Source organism: Phyllostomus discolor, chromosome 14 (assembly GCF_004126475.2).
Source record: "Phyllostomus discolor isolate MPI-MPIP mPhyDis1 chromosome 14, mPhyDis1.pri.v3, whole genome shotgun sequence".
Classification (NCBI taxonomy): domain Eukaryota; kingdom Metazoa; phylum Chordata; class Mammalia; order Chiroptera; family Phyllostomidae; genus Phyllostomus; species Phyllostomus discolor.
This window is the reverse complement of record NC_040916.2, coordinates 28,719,038-28,734,416: the sequence shown is the minus strand read 5'-3', so window position 1 is coordinate 28,734,416 and position 15,379 is coordinate 28,719,038. Positions and strand designations below refer to the sequence as shown.

The following is a 15,379-nucleotide window of genomic DNA, read 5'->3' as shown; positions in this document are numbered from 1 at the left end:
ACTGAGAAACATAAGCAAAGAAAAGACTACCAGATACACCTACGAGTTTGTGCTGTATATATAGAAAGAAACATAAATATTGTTGTACTGTGTAGTTATTAGGCAAACACAATAAGCAGTGTTCTAAATTACACTTAATGTAACCTTTATGCGTTTCACATTTTATAGTTCTGCTTTTCCCAGCTGCTGTTAGCTACCTGGGCAACAGATATGAGGCATTTGATTGTGGTGTTTATCTGCTGAGTGAAGGGTTAGAAGACCTCGTCTTTAAGGAAATTAACAGGTACAAATCCAAGGTCTGTGATTGTACAATTGCCAACTGGACAGAGGAGACCTCAGGTAAGGGAAGGGCGGAGAACAACATAGCACGGAGGGGTGGGGGGGAGTTACCCCATGCGAACTGGGCCAAGGTCCCCAGCAACCGCTTTGTTAAGATGCTCCAGAACCTACACTTCCAGCAGATCCCCGGGGCCCTGGAAATCCTGAGACCAGACAAGCAAACAGCTTTACATCCTCCTCCTGTTCCTCTCTGGTCAGCTTTGTGTCTCCTTCTCTGGGACTTTGGGGCTGAGGTCACCCCCTTTTCACACACACAAGCAGTCATTTTGGAAACTGCGTGGAGTGGGCAGAGATCTGCTTCGGCCGGACCTCTGCCCGAATGGCCCCGCCTTCAGGAACCTGAACCCTCTCCAGCATTGCTTTTTGAGGTCCTCTCCCCGGGAATCCACACGGGGTGTAGTCAGTGCTCTCCCCATTCCCCACATTGGCTTGTAAAGATCTCCTGTCTTGCTGGGTTCTGTTTCTCCACCACATCAAGTGTTCCTTTTACTACATGATTTCACCCTGTTTGTAGAGGCAACCGGAGCCAGTGGTGGCAACTGCACCACCACGGAACCTGACTTTTTATCGTGATGTCCTGCCGAGGAAAGATGGGAACGAGGTGCTGTCTTCACAGCTAGGAAGGCTTTTTCCGTGTCAGAAGTCAGGGAAACATGGCGAGCGTTCCGAGTTCAGCTGACGGTGTGTGAGCTGTCAGCATTTCAGACTGCCCGGCCTTTGCGAATCACCCAAACAAGATTTCGCAAACCTTCAAGTCGGTTGAAATCTAAATGTTTCATATTTATAGCAAGAGCAAAAACCACACATAGGAGACCCTTATATTTTCTTTGGGTAACAGTAGAGTATGAAAGGAAAAAGCAATTTGCTTGGGGACTTTTTAATATTTAGCCTAACAAATCTAGCCAACACAGAAATCTGCTGGTTCAAGACTGTTGGGTTGGCCAAAAAGTCCGTATGGATTTTTCTGTAAAATAAAAGACACGTTCATTTTCACCAATAACTTTATTGATTTCGGTGTTTTGAGTGTGTCAGCTTCTCCCACGTGGCAGGATGTTGACAGTTCTCAGTGTCTTGATTTGATCATTATCAGTGTCAGCTGGTCTACCTGACTGGGGAGCATGCATCATCTAGTGAGAAATCTGCAGCACAAAACTTTGCAAACCACTTTTGACACATCTGATCAGTCACAGCACCTTCTCCAAACACTGCACAAATCTTTTTCTTGTGTTTCAGTTGTGTTTGTAACCTTTCTTGAAATTATAAAGCATAGTATGCCAAAAGTGTTGCGTATTTTCTTCCATCGTTAGTATTAGAATAGCTACTCAAAAATTCACTAATTTTAATGTTTTTAAAAAATGAATGTTGATGTGACAGCTGTCACAATACAATTTAACAAAATTGTTTCAAATGAAGTTAAAGACAACTAAGTGCTACTAGAGCCATCTTATGGAAAAAAAAACAAACTTTTTGGACAACCCAAATATTCTATTAAAGTAGAAATAGGCTTTAGAAAAAAAGAGTGTTTGTCTCAGCTATTTTGTTTTTTATACTTTTATAGAATAAATAAAAATCCAAAAAGATTGAGGGAAGCATTTTATTTCTACTCAAAATTTAAAAAATGGACTAATTTAAACCATAGATAGTTGGTGGCATTATCAATTAGGAAATTCTGGTAAAGCCACTACAGTAATACAAGGTAAACGTTATAAATGCCCATAATCTTGAGACATAATTTAAGAAACCAATTCTAAAGGAGCCAACACCTAATTTCAAGAATATGTTCATTGTAAAGTTAGGGCAGCCAAAGTATTCTGGAATTTCTTCAAACAAAACAAATGAGTGTCTTCGTAAATTTAGTTGTATGTACCAGTTTAAAGAATTATGAAGCATAATAAATGATTATTATAAACATAGTAATCTAGCACATAGGTTTGGTTAAGTGAAAAATGCAAAATACAAAATTGAAAATGTACTATGGAAGACTATGGGAAATGTACTCACAGATTTGTAAAAATTAGAATTTAGTGGAGAAAAGTAAACATTTTGCTCTGAATCAACACTTTTTTGAGTGGATGGAGAGGAAGATTATTAGAGGCTTGCAGCTGTGCCGGCTCCCAGGCTCCGGTCCGCGCCGGCAGCCCGCGGGCGCCCTCTGCTGGGCTCATCTCCGCCACACGGGAAAATCCCCATTCCAGAATTCCCTCTCTCTCGTGCTAGGTGAGTACTTCCCCTTGGCTTTCCGTACTTGCCCCTCTCAAAGCCCTGCACCCTGGCACGGTGGTGTCACCCTGTGTAACGTGTAGTCTAGAGGTACTTGTCAGCCACCGTCTCCAGGAAGGCTCCCTGTAGCCACAGGTCTCACTCGGACTTTGACCTTTCGAAACCTTCTCTGTGTCTACGGTGGCTCAGGCTCTCCGGGCGTGGGCACAGGTGGGTGGGTTCCTGGGATGGGACGGAACCCGACGTCCTGCATCTGTCCGGGGTCCGCCCTGGCCTGTACTTGAGAACATGAGCTCCTGCAAGCCGGGAGCCTTGTGTCTAAGGGCGAGTTTCGCGGCAGGTGGGGAAGAAAGGCCGGACTCCACAGCTTGGAGGCCGACCTGCCCTCAGCCCCAGGCGCGCTCCGGTCTCGGGGTGTGGAGCACAAGGCAATGCGGACGAGCAGTCGTTTAATGAGGAAGGAACTGGGCTGGCTCCTTGAGGAAGAAACGGCCGGCTTCCCTGGTTCTCAGGCCGCGAGGAGTGCAGGGAAGAACCCCGAGATACCGCTGAGACCTCCACACTCCCGGCCCCGCTCCAAGGCAGGGAGCCATTTCTGTGAGGGGGCCCTGGGGGTCACAGCTGCAGGACTGCGGACCCCTCGATGTCTTCCTTCTATCTGAACATTCAAGGCAATTCTGTTTTAGGAGGTGGCCGAGGCCCTGATTGGAATCGCATACGCAAAGGCACTGCCATTCATTTGAGCGTCAAGTCGCATGTCTGGATGACTTCCCACACAGGAAAATGGGGAGCGACCCTTAAAATCCAAGCTCCATGACGATTTGATTTTTTTTTTTTTTTTTTTTTTTTTTAGAGAGAGGGGAAGGGAGGGACAGAGGGAGAAAGAAATGTCAACGTGTGGTTGCCTCTCACGCGTAGGGGACCTAGTCAGCAACCCAAGCAGGTGCCCTGACTGGGAATCAAACCGGCGACCCTTTGCTTTGCAGGCTGGGGCTCAATCCACTGAGCCACGCCAGTCAGATCTGGGCTAATCAAGGGCTCTTTAAGGGCAAAGATGGAGGGTTAGAGGTTAGGGGTCGTGGGTGAAGCTGATTGGTTATACTTGTGCCAGCCCCTGCGGGGTTTCCTTAGTCTGATTAATGTAGTTCTTGACACAGTCTTGTCCCCGCCCTCCTAACTTTGGGTGGGTGATCCTACCAGGCTGAGGACTCCAGATCCCACGAACGTTCCATAATTGTGCATCAGTGACATTAAAGCAACATGCAGAAACTAAATATCTTGTAACCATTGTTTGTAATTAAAATATTTAATATTCAAAATTGTACATATCTCATAAAGCAGATGTAATATATGTGGAAAAGACATCCGAGACCAAGAAAATACGGAAAAAACCGCCCAAATTAGAAAAGTATCTACAACACAGGGGACAAATATAAGGTTAATTTTTCTATATAAAAATCCACAATGAGACAAGCGGAAGACAGACTGCTCAATGAATAAATGAGCCAGAGATCTCAGTGGGAATTCCCAGAAGTGCTATTCAAATGGCCAGTAAACCTTAAGAAAGGAAGTGATCATGTGAAATGACTTTATACCCCTTACCCTGGCAGAAATGAACGAGACCAGACCTTGATGGCTGGAGGGAGGGGGAGCTCTTTCCAAGGTCTGCACGCACCAACCAACCGAGATGTCAAAGCGTTTCGGCTGGCGTGCCACGGTCAGCAGCGGGAAATGGAAACCTCAGTGCGCATTGCTCACCCGCGGGTCAGTACACTGTGCTCCTCCATGTGAAGGACATTGTCTAAAAGATGATTCGACCGAAGATTTTCTCAGGGTTCTGTGAAGAAAAAAAGCAAAATATAGGAAAGTGTATAGTGATATCACGGTTTTGTAAATAACAACCCCAAATGAAAAACAGAACAATTGCGCATGCGTATGGGCCGGTGTCTGTAAAAGAGTGAATTCAGAGGAGAGCATGAATATACAGTGTGGATAAGGGGGGACTGGGGATGGGAAATGCATGTGGCAGAAGTTAGGGTTTGCGGGGGCCATGCAAAGCAATGGGGAAAAAAACCAAAAAAGACCTGAAAAATGGTTATCGACTATCAAACGATTTGTATGCACGTCTGTGAAAACAGTCTTACAACTACTTGAGCTGTGTTAAGTAAAAGTGAGTAAACCTGGCTTATCATATAGTATTTTTCCTTGGGTGTGAAGATGTTTTTACATTCTGAGTACCAGAATTAAAATTTCTATAGTTTACAGGGACAATTCTGTGAAAGTGACCCAACTATTTAATGTGGTGCAGCCCACGCTACCAGGGTAGAAAACGGTGCACGCGACGGTATACGATCTAGTGAGGCTGAGAGTGGGAATTTCAAATATCCAATCAGGGACGTTCTTTTTCTATAAACAGAAAAACCGGGTAAGGGTTTTGATATTTGGTCCTAAAGCTCCATTGCAGCCAGGAACCTTTGTCCTCACTCTGGCTGGAAACTAGAGGGCAGCCGGCAGATCCACGCAGGGTCCGGCTCCGTGCCAAGAGGCACACCAGGAATGGTCAGTGCACAGCACAGGGGCGCTGCAGCAGGCCCACCGCCAGACAGCCGCCTGTGCGCCATCCACACCAGTGCCTCGCCGCTACTGCAAGGGGCAGCTCGTCTGGAGGCGGATGTTAAGCCATAGGTCCCACTGGTTTCCCCCAAAGCATTCCTATTTCACTAAAGACTGATTCAGGGAATCCTGCAGACAAGGGGGGCACTCCCAGCCTGGGCTGCAGGTAGTTCGCACCAATATCTAGTTTGGAGTGTGGGACTTCAAGTCACCTGGGAGCTGCAAAACCAAATTTGGGATTCCTAGTGAGAATTTTGATTGTCGGTGTTTCTGATGCAGAGAAGACCGGGCATTTGCGAGGGGGCTGAGGAACGGCAATGAGCCCGATGCCTGTGTACTTCATAGCTCTTTTTGCAGAGACATGTTGGTGGCTCTTAAAAGAGCCGTTGGGTTCTGGGAACAAGGTTCCAACGGGAACTCCTACTTTTTCTTGGGTGCTACCTTCTTGGGCTTGGTGCCGGTCTTTGGCTTGGTCACCTTAGCCTTAGGCGCTTTGGGCTTCACAGCCTTGGCTTTGGCAGGGCTTTTGGCTACTTTCTTGGGCTTCACAGCCTTAGGCTTCTTGGGGCTCTTGGAGGCTTTCTTGGTCACTGGTGGCTTTTTGATCTTCTTTGGAGTTTTGACTTTCTTAACAGCAGCGCTGGTAGCCTTCTTGGGCTTCTTAGAAGCGCCTGTTGCCTTGGGTTTCGGCGCCCCCTTGCCAGCGCTGGGCTTGGCCTCGCCGGAAGACGCCTTCTTGTTGAGCTTGAAGGAGCCCGAAGCGCCGGTGCCCTTGGTCTGCACCAGGGTGCCCTTGCTCACCAGGCTCTTCAGACCCAGTTTAATGCGGCTGTTGTTCTTGTCCACGTCGTAGCCCGCGGCTGCCAGCGCCTTCTTGAGCGCGGCGAGCGACACACCGCTGCGCTCCTTGGAAGAGGAGACAGCCTGGACCAGCAGCTCGGAAACGGAGGGCCCCGCGGGCTTCTTCTTGGCAGCCGCCGCGGCCTTTGCTGGTTTCTTCGCCTTCTTGCCAGCCGCAGGTTTCTCCGGGGCGGCGGAGGTAGGCGGCGCAGGAGCGGGTGGCGCGGTCTCGGACATGGTGAAGAGCAAACAGGAGTATATCAACTGCAGGAACCTGACAGGCAGGAAAACGCCGCAGCGCCGGTCGCCTGGTATTTATAAGGCAGGGCCGCGCTGTGATTGGTGCGCGCCGAAGCCGCGCCCCCTGTCGCCGCTGGCACGCCCTGCTCCTCCGCGGCTGGAAAAGCCCGCGCCCCCTGGCCTCGGGTTCCCCATTACTGTCGCGCGCCCAGGCTCCAGGACAATACCCTGTCGCCCCCGAGAGGCAAAAATACAAGACGGGGGAAGGCCGGACTCTGCCAGTCCATCAAGATCGCGGTGCGCTGCTTTCTCTTTTCGGAAACGGAGGGCCCCGCGTGCTTCTTCTTGGCGGCCATTTGGCGGTGCCCTCTTTTTTTTCTTTTTTTTTCCCCCACAGGCTCTGTTCATGGGTTGGGGTCCATTTGTAAATGAGACAGTCACCTGAGCCCAAGGAGTTTCGCCTGAAACTTCACCCAGAGGAAGTGTTGTTAGGGACATTTCTCTCTAATCTGCAGAAAAGTGCAAGGGACCGTTTTGAATGGCTGGGGAGTGAGGCGAAAGACCGGGGTGTAGACCCACTTCTCAGAAATGCCACTGCCTTTCCGCGCAGCGCCGAACAGAGCCACGACCTGTGTGTATCCGGACAAAGAATCGTAGGCAACACCAGAGCAATGAACACTCAAGCTGGACGTGTACACAACCCAAGGTGCAAAGTTTCTGCAATTCCGACTTATTTCTGCAGCCCAATGCACTTCACGAATGTCCTACATCTCTTAATCCTCACAACACACACCAGACAGACGCTAACGTCTGTTCCTTGTAAATCAATGTTCCTTGTCAGCATGTCCATTCGAAAGATTGACGGAGCCGAAAACCGAGTATCGGAGGCATTAGCACGGCCCCGGGTGTTTTGAGAGGGAGGGCGCACACCCTGGGATGATGTTTAGGGCAGATTTCCTTCCATTGTTTGTGGACGTCAAAGTGCTTAATTTCACTACCAATACTAACAAGTAAGCCGCCCCCCAGCGGCGACAGAACAGGGCAGTGACGTCTTGTTCCCGCGCTCGGCCGTGGTTCTCAAACAAGTCCGCTAGCCTGCTAGCTGGTTGTCCTGGTTTCTCTGGCAACACCACGGTCTGTTACCAGAGGGAGGACACTAATGTCACGATCCCAAACGCTTCTCCATCTTCTCTACCACTCTTCCTAACCTTTCATTTTCCGGGGATTTTATGTTTTTAAAATGCATCACGGAATTGCTGAATCAGAACTTGGAAGAGGAAAATTGGAACCACGGGTCTTAGTTTGAAGGACGGAAAACTATAACAGGTTTAAGTCTTCCTCCAAAACTGGATGGTTTCCTATGTGAATATTGTTTGAAAGATGGAGATAAGACTTTGAGGCAATCAGCAAGTCATCTAAACAAAGGCGGCTTTAAACAAAAACACTAGATTGGGACTTGTAAAAATCACAGTATCTGCGTCTTGTAAACTACAAATCTAGAAACAAGGGACGCTACATCTGCTTAATGGCTACTCTGCATAATGGACTCAACCAATCAAATTGCAAAATCTGATCCACTTCATCCTCGTATAAAACAGCCACATTCACATCCTTCAGGCTAGGAAACTTTTTAAAATAACTATGGTTTCTTGGAAATGTGAAGTAGTCCTCCCCAGGACCTGGCATCCAATTTTGGGGCCAGTAGCTGTGTATTTAGCCTTGGGGAAGGATATCATCACATTTCTGCACCTGGCAATATGTACTCTGGGATTTAGGAAACATGAGTTTCAGAAAACTCCAAGTGTAGGATGCAGACCATAAGCATTTAACAAAAATGTGCATTACGGGAGCCAGTTCTGTGAAAGCTACTGTGATTTACTTGAGATTACGTGCCGTAGTTTTCAAAGAAGCCCCTCAATCAGCCAGGGGTATCCAACCTTTTGGCGTCTTGGGGCCACACGTTAAATACATTGCGACATGTGATCACAAGAAAAGTCTCATATGTTTTAAGTAAATTTATGATTCTGTGTTGGGCCTCTTCCAGAACCATCTTGGGCGGGATGCGGTCTGTGGGCCGCAGGTTGAACACGCCCTTGGGAAAGGAATCTACTTATTTTAAAGGGTATAGAAATTGGTCAGATTTTGGGTTCTGCATCAGGTAGTGTGGAGACTGTAATCCATGGTTGAGGGGGCATATTCCGTCCATAAACCACCCTTAAGAATTAAAATATACGAAATTGAAAAGCTGTAGTTCCATTGAGGCTAATGTTTGCACTTGTATTAAAGTATAAGGTTCAAAACATTGCTTCAGAATATAAAAATCAGATGGGGTGAGGAAGAGAATAAAAATTTAAAATTTGAAGAGCCGAGGAAAGACGGTGGTAGTCAATGAAACTCCACGGGTTGTTAAGAACCGTAAATATACACCAATCAGAGTGTGAAACGTAATCGCTAAACATTTTTCTCAACCAATCAGTAAACCGTACGTCCTATAAATACAGGCAAGCCTGCTTAGCGGCACATTTGTTTTACTGTTTGGTTCCTACTTCATAACTTCTGCTATGGCACGGACTAAGCAGACGGCGCGCAAATCCACGGGCGGGAAGGCCCCGCGCAAGCAGCTGGCCACCAAGGCTGCCCGCAAGAGTGCGCCAGCCACCGGCGGCGTAAAGAAGCCCCACCGCTACCGGCCCGGCACCGTGGCCCTGCGCGAGATCCGCCGCTACCAGAAGTCCACGGAGCTGCTGATCCGCAAGCTGCCCTTCCAGCGCCTGGTGCGCGAGATCGCGCAGGACTTCAAGACCGACCTGCGCTTCCAGAGCTCGGCCGTCATGGCGCTGCAGGAGGCGTGCGAGGCCTACCTGGTGGGCCTGTTCGAGGACACCAACCTGTGCGCCATCCACGCCAAGCGCGTCACCATCATGCCCAAGGACATCCAGCTTGCACGCCGTATTCGCGGGGAGAGGGCTTGAGTTCAAGGACGCCTATCTCTCCCAAAGGCTCTTTTCAGAGCCACCCACGTTTTTTAACAAAGACCTGTAAAAACTACTTAAAGTCACAAGTCATACATAACCAGGCATGTACTAGGCAGTAAAATACACCTAGACCCCACCTGAGGGTGTAATGAGTCGTGTAAATGTTACCTACTTAGGACTGTTCAGTAAATACAGGACAAGTAAAGTTTGAAACGTGAAAATTGATATTACAGAAGTTAATGTCTCCTAAGTAAAAACATTAAAACCAAATTTTTTCATTTACTCCAAACTCCTCGACTTTGATTTCTACCTTTTGCCAGTGTTACGAGTACGGAAACTTGCCGTGAAATCCTTTTGCCTTTTTGTTTATCCTGCTTGAAATTTTTTTGGAATCCAGTTTACTCAGTCTACTTAAAGGAAGAAAAGCCAATCAACGCTCCTTCAAGCTGGGCTCTGATTCCACCGCCCCGCCCCCCGCCCGGCTCCGCCCCGCCCGACTCCGCCCCGCCCCGCCCAACTCGCGAGTTCCGGAGCTTGGAGGCGGGATTAAGGGAGGTGACTGTTGACGTCACATCTCCCGCCTGAACGCTTTCCAATCTCTACAGCTGCTGAGAGAGGGGGTGGTTAAGGGCGGGGGGAGGTCGTTATATAAGAGCCAGCTCTGTTGTTCTTTGTCAGTTGCTTTTGGTTCTCCAGTTACGAAGCAATGTCTGGACGCGGCAAAGGCGGGAAGGGGCTCGGCAAAGGCGGCGCCAAGCGCCACCGCAAGGTGCTGCGCGACAACATCCAGGGCATCACCAAGCCCGCCATCCGGCGCCTGGCCCGCCGCGGCGGCGTCAAGCGCATCTCCGGCCTCATCTACGAGGAGACCCGCGGGGTGCTCAAGGTGTTCCTGGAGAACGTGATCCGGGACGCCGTCACCTACACGGAGCACGCCAAGCGCAAGACGGTCACGGCCATGGACGTGGTCTACGCGCTCAAGCGCCAGGGCCGCACCCTCTACGGCTTCGGCGGCTAAGTCACTGAAGTCAATGTTACTCCCGTAACCTAGTCTCCACCAAAGGCCCTTTTCAGGGCCGCCCACACTCTCCTGGGAAGAGCTGTCTGTGCCTTTCTTGTTCTGGTGATTTTGTAAAAGCTGTCTTTTATTTGGTGTCAGCGGGACCTTAATCGTTAGCAGTAGGTGCAGGCCAGATGGTGGCTCCTGCACGGCAGGCCTCGGCCAGTCTGTGCGCAGGGGCCCACGAGCGTAGGGACCTCGGCCCCTCGGGAGGGTGCTTCTGGGGGTGACTGCAGGAAGCAAACTGGGAGGGGTCCTCACCAGTTCCGGACTCTTAACGGGGAGACAACACTCGGGAGTATCTATAATCCCATTTCCCTTTAGGGACTGTCCCGCTATTTGTCCGCTGCGAAAAGATCAACCACAGTCCGTGGTTGAAGGGGAGCAGGTTCCAGTGACGCGGAACCCTGAAAGTGCCGCGGACCTGCTTCATGCAGTTGTTTCAGTAAATATGAGAATTACGAGTGCGAGGGTGCAGCTAGCCGCTCCAAGGAAGCCAGATCGATCAAAATTCTACATTTCCAGTAAAACTGTGAGTACTAATTCTCTTGGGAGACGTCACAAAGGAACGACACACTTTGGGTTCACCTGACCCCCTTCCCCCAGGCTGAGTGTCATGGCTTCCCCTCCCCTATCCGGACTAGCTTGGGTTTAAATGTAACAAATCTGGGCCTTGCTTATGTCCATTCTCAGGCCAGGCCCCCCCCCTTAAACCTGAGACTAAGCAGGTTTCTAGGTGACATGGACTTGAGCCAGCAATTTTCAACCTGTGTCAAGAATTTTTAAGGGGCTAGGGCCTCCCTCGGCCCCGGATGTGTGCTCTGCGCAGGCCCGCGAGATGCCGGTGTTAGCAGCCGCAGCGTCTGCAGCAGCGGCGGCAGCAGCGAGGCCGAGGCGGCAGCAGCGAGGCCGAGGAAGGCAGCTGTGCGCGGGGCCAACACCTGGACGGGACCTTGGAGGGGCAGCGCTGCTGCTGCAAGATGGTTGTGGGGCATGAGGAGTGTGGCAAGACGGTGCTGCTGCAGGTGTTCGCCAGGGACCAGAGAACTATACCTCTAGCGTTTCTTGCGGTAGATAAGTGCAGCACTGAGTTCAACGTGTGGGACAGTTCAGGTTCTTAGAGTGACAACTCCGGCCCCTGGGCTAGCCTGATTCAGATGCCGTGCTTATCTGCTTCACCTTGAGCAGACCAGAAACACTGGATAGTGTCCTCATGGAATGGCAAGGGGAGACTCACAAGTTTTGCCCCAAGGCCCAGGTTGTGCTGGTTGGCTGCAACTGGAACATGCGGACAGACCTGGCCACACAGAGAGCTGCCCGCACAGTGGCTTATGCCTGTTACACATGAGCAGGGCACTGTGCTCGCCAGGGAGATGGGACCTGGCCCACGTGGAGTGATCCTCCAGGTCCTCTGAGGGCAGTGTCAAGGATGCCTTCCACGTGGCCACAGTGGCCTCCCTTGGCAGTGGCCATAGGCAGGGGATCGCAGGGGTCTGATCAACTGTCAGGATGGCCAGATCTGAGGAATGAGAACAAAGGCGAGATACCCAAGGATCGAGCCAAGAGTTGCAACCTCGTGTGAGGAGCCAGGGAGTGGTAGAGTCTCAGCAGCTGGGTGAAGGGCACGATGATTCTCCTGGCTGCACCCTGGCTTCGTTGGTCCCCTGACTCTGGCTAGGACTGAAGGGCAGGCTGAGTGAGCGACTCTCCTAGGCAAGGCCTGGAGGCGAAGGCTCCACCATTTCCACAACCTCTCAGTCTGTGAAGGGTGCCGTCCGCGCAGCCAGGTCCCGGCTTCCTTCCCTCAGAAAGCGTCTGTTCAGTGACCTCTCCTTCCCTCACTGCTGCACCTGTTCGCATGTCCTGACCTCCAAGCAACATGCACTACGTTGAAAAGCAGGTTGAGAAGCCCCTCCCGTCATGTACCCGCCAGTCCTAGCTCACACTAACCCCCAACAGTCACCGAATAAAGCCCATGGCCATGGGAAAAAAATATACATGATACATGAGTAGTCAGGGGCACTGACCTTTTTTCCCTTAGATTGTTAAAAAAAAAAAAAAGCCAGCACAATAGCTATCCAGTGTAAATGTATCAAAATTATACCTTTTCTTTTTGGTCAGACTGGCAAAAACATATATATTTTTGCTACTCCGAAAAATATTGGTAATTTATATGCGTCATGAGATGGAAAAAGTTGAAAATCGCTGGCCTAGACTAAGGATTCAGTGTTAAAAATTGGGTCTCTAACTTCCAGAGACCTGGGGGCCTCGCTCTGTGGGAAGGGGATTCCTCCCGAGGCCATGGGCTCTCAATGCCTGCTGTGAATCCTAAACCCGTTTTACCTTTTTATCACGGTCCATGGAAACACACAATATGGATCTCCTCAGCCTGATAAAGCAGACAACTGTTAATCTACATTTTTAAGAAAGTTCCTTATAATACTTTTTCCTCCCACTTCTTGAATGTAAGTATTCCTCCCCTATCTGAATGCAGTCAATCGGGTCAGAAGGGGAAAAACCCACGTTTGACTTGGGGGAGTTACGTGGCCATACAGGCATCAGAGTTAATACTGCCTTTCCTTCCCTTAATCCATTGTTCGTATTTAACTACAGAATTGACCTGCACACACGAAAAAGTCTTGGCTAACTTGTTAACAGCTCTTCCCGAGAGGAAGTGGGTGGCCCTGAAAAGGGCCTTAACTTTTGCTGTAGATGATTAGTGGAAGTGAGACTCAGCCGCCGAAGCCGTAGAGGGTGCGGCCCTGGCGCTTGAGCGCGTAGACCACGTCCATGGCCGTGACCGTCTTGCGCTTGGCGTGCTCCGTGTAGGTGACGGCGTCCCGGATCACGTTCTCCAGGAAGACCTTGAGCACCCCGCGGGTCTCCTCGTAGATGAGGCCGGAGATGCGCTTGACGCCGCCGCGGCGGGCCAGGCGCCGGATGGCGGGCTTGGTGATGCCCTGGATGTTGTCGCGCAGCACCTTGCGGTGGCGCTTGGCGCCCCCCTTCCCGAGGCCTTTGCCGCCTTTGCCGCGTCCAGACATGGTGAACAACTGCACACTGAGACGTTAGTCCTCAGCACTGGTTGCTGCAGCCTCTTAAGTAATAACTGGGCGGACCTGGTTTGAAAAAGACCGGAAGGGGTGGAGAACGGCCCTTAGTCACCGCCCCTGCGTGTAAAGCCTCAGCAAACGGGGTAGGGAGATTCTTCTGGTATTTAGAAAATGAGAAATTCAAAACAGGACACAGGTGTACACAGAAGACATCACCTCGTTTGTGTGTGTGTGTATTTTAAGATTTATTCACCCCCTGGATATTCTTGGGTCATTTCCATACTGAAATTGCAACAACCCCAAACCCCAAGAAACAAATGGGAGAAAAAAAGTTGCCAAGCAACCCAACTAAGCTCTGGGGTTGGAAGCAGTGAGCTGCTGCTCTCAAGCTGTTACTGGGTTTGTTTTTAAACTGAGTTGAGTGGCCTTATCCAGTAAAAGAATAAATACTAGGTAATAATTTTTATTGTAAGCTAAATGTCTGGCTTTCACAGGAAATTCCTTTCACCCGGACTTCTGCTTTAAAAACAAGTATATATAAGGGTACTAAAAGACATGGAAGGATTTCATAGCTTTCCAATATAACACTAGCAAGCACAGTGTGTTTTGAATAAATTGACCGTGTACATTTAAAATAATGGATTGCAAAGGAAAAGAATGTATACCACCAGAGAGGCTAATGCCCTGTTCTTGTGCACTGTGGGACCAACGTGGACTCGCCTTATGTATCCTTTCTTACCTGTTAGGTCTTTTTGAATCTGAATTCTGGGTGGGTCCTGTAGCTGAATATTTATTCCAGCAAGTCAACAATTTTTGTTGAATAAACTGCTGGGACCGGCAGGTGCTGTTTCCTGTCTGGGCAGTGATTTTACTAAAGTGCACAGCTCTTCACTAAAGAGACTCAGGGTTACCAACTGCACGATGTTAGGCTCCCCCATTTTTGTGTGCAACATTACATACAAAACTCATGTATTCTGAGGTGTTACAGAACTTGCATTTGGAGGAAAGTGGGAAGCTGCTGACTGAGGATTTCATTCAGGATTGTTTCACGAATACAAGACCAGTGTTCTGCTATAATGAAAATGTCATGTTTCCAAAGAGAGTGCAGACATTCTGCATGACAAGATTGCTAAAACAAGCTCTGTATCCTTAAGATAGTTATCACGTGAGACATATTTTGTGTAGCCGCTCATTCTACTGGAGACTACTTGACAGAATAAGGTCTGGCTGTAGAACGAGGAACATGGTACCTGAAAGAAAAAGGGAGCGCGTAGGTAGGTGGAAAGTCCTAAGGAAAATTGCACGCAGCTGCCGAAGCTACTTGCAAACCTGCTATGCCACGTTCTTTTACGAAACATACCCTACTTAAGACTCTAGATCTTCAGTTTGCCTTTGGGAGTTGATACCACGGGACCACTCTAATGCAGCCGTCTCACTAACTGCATTCCCCCACCCACTTTTCCTGGCAGATAGCAACTTTTGCTAACAGCTCTTCAAACTGCAAGTGTAGGTGGCTCTGAAAAGAGCCTTTGGTTTCAAGGTTAACAACAAAATAGAGAAGTCTCAGGCACGCTCCCCACGGATGCGGCGCGCGAGCTGGATGTCCTTGGGCATGATGGTGACGCGCTTGGCGTGAATGGCGCACAGATTGGTGTCCTCGAACAGGCCCACCAGGTAGGCCTCGCACGCCTCCTGCAGCGCCATGACGGCCGAGCTCTGGAAGCGCAGGTCGGTCTTGAAGTCCTGCGCGATCTCGCGCACCAGGCGCTGGAAGGGCAGCTTGCGGATCAGCAGCTCGGTGGACTTCTGGTAGCGGCGGATCTCGCGCAGGGCCACGGTGCCGGGCCGGTAGCGGTGCGGCTTCTTGACGCCGCCGGTGGCCGGCGCGCTCTTGCGGGCCGCCTTGGTGGCCAGCTGCTTGCGCGGGGCCTTCCCGCCCGTGGACTTGCGCGCCGTCTGCTTCGTCCGGGCCATACCTAAACCTCGGGCGCTCTCAGCTGCAGAAACAGCACGAGCGACAAACCTTCGCCCGCTATATA

General features: G+C 50.0%; 3 protein-coding genes and 1 pseudogene across 3 annotated transcripts; 2 read left to right on the top strand and 2 right to left on the bottom strand.

Moving 5' to 3' along the window:
* Window positions 1-41: 41 nt before the first annotated feature.
* On the bottom strand, window positions 42-15,347 carry LOC114489381 (histone H3.1-like). The gene is made up of 5 exons (XM_028503328.2): window positions 14,986-15,347; window positions 13,020-13,347; window positions 11,235-11,239; window positions 10,567-10,578; window positions 42-52 (listed from the first exon to the last, which is right to left on the bottom strand). The coding sequence occupies exons 1-2, from the start codon at window positions 15,312-15,314 to the stop codon at window positions 13,020-13,022; spliced, it is 657 nt and encodes a 218-aa protein (XP_028359129.1). The 5' UTR covers window positions 15,315-15,347; the 3' UTR covers window positions 42-52; window positions 10,567-10,578; window positions 11,235-11,239.
* Window positions 4,912-6,310, bottom strand: H1-1 (H1.1 linker histone, cluster member). Its single transcript, XM_028503416.2, has one exon. The coding sequence runs from the start codon at window positions 6,247-6,249 to the stop codon at window positions 5,593-5,595; it is 657 nt and encodes a 218-aa protein (XP_028359217.1). The 5' UTR covers window positions 6,250-6,310; the 3' UTR covers window positions 4,912-5,592.
* On the top strand, window positions 9,917-10,307 carry LOC114489505 (histone H4). The gene has a single exon (XM_028503471.2). It carries the CDS (start codon window positions 9,934-9,936, stop codon window positions 10,243-10,245), a length of 312 nt encoding a protein of 103 aa, XP_028359272.2. The 5' UTR covers window positions 9,917-9,933; the 3' UTR covers window positions 10,246-10,307.
* On the top strand, window positions 11,246-13,011 carry LOC118498206 (annotated as a pseudogene).
* Window positions 15,348-15,379: the final 32 nt, after the last annotated feature.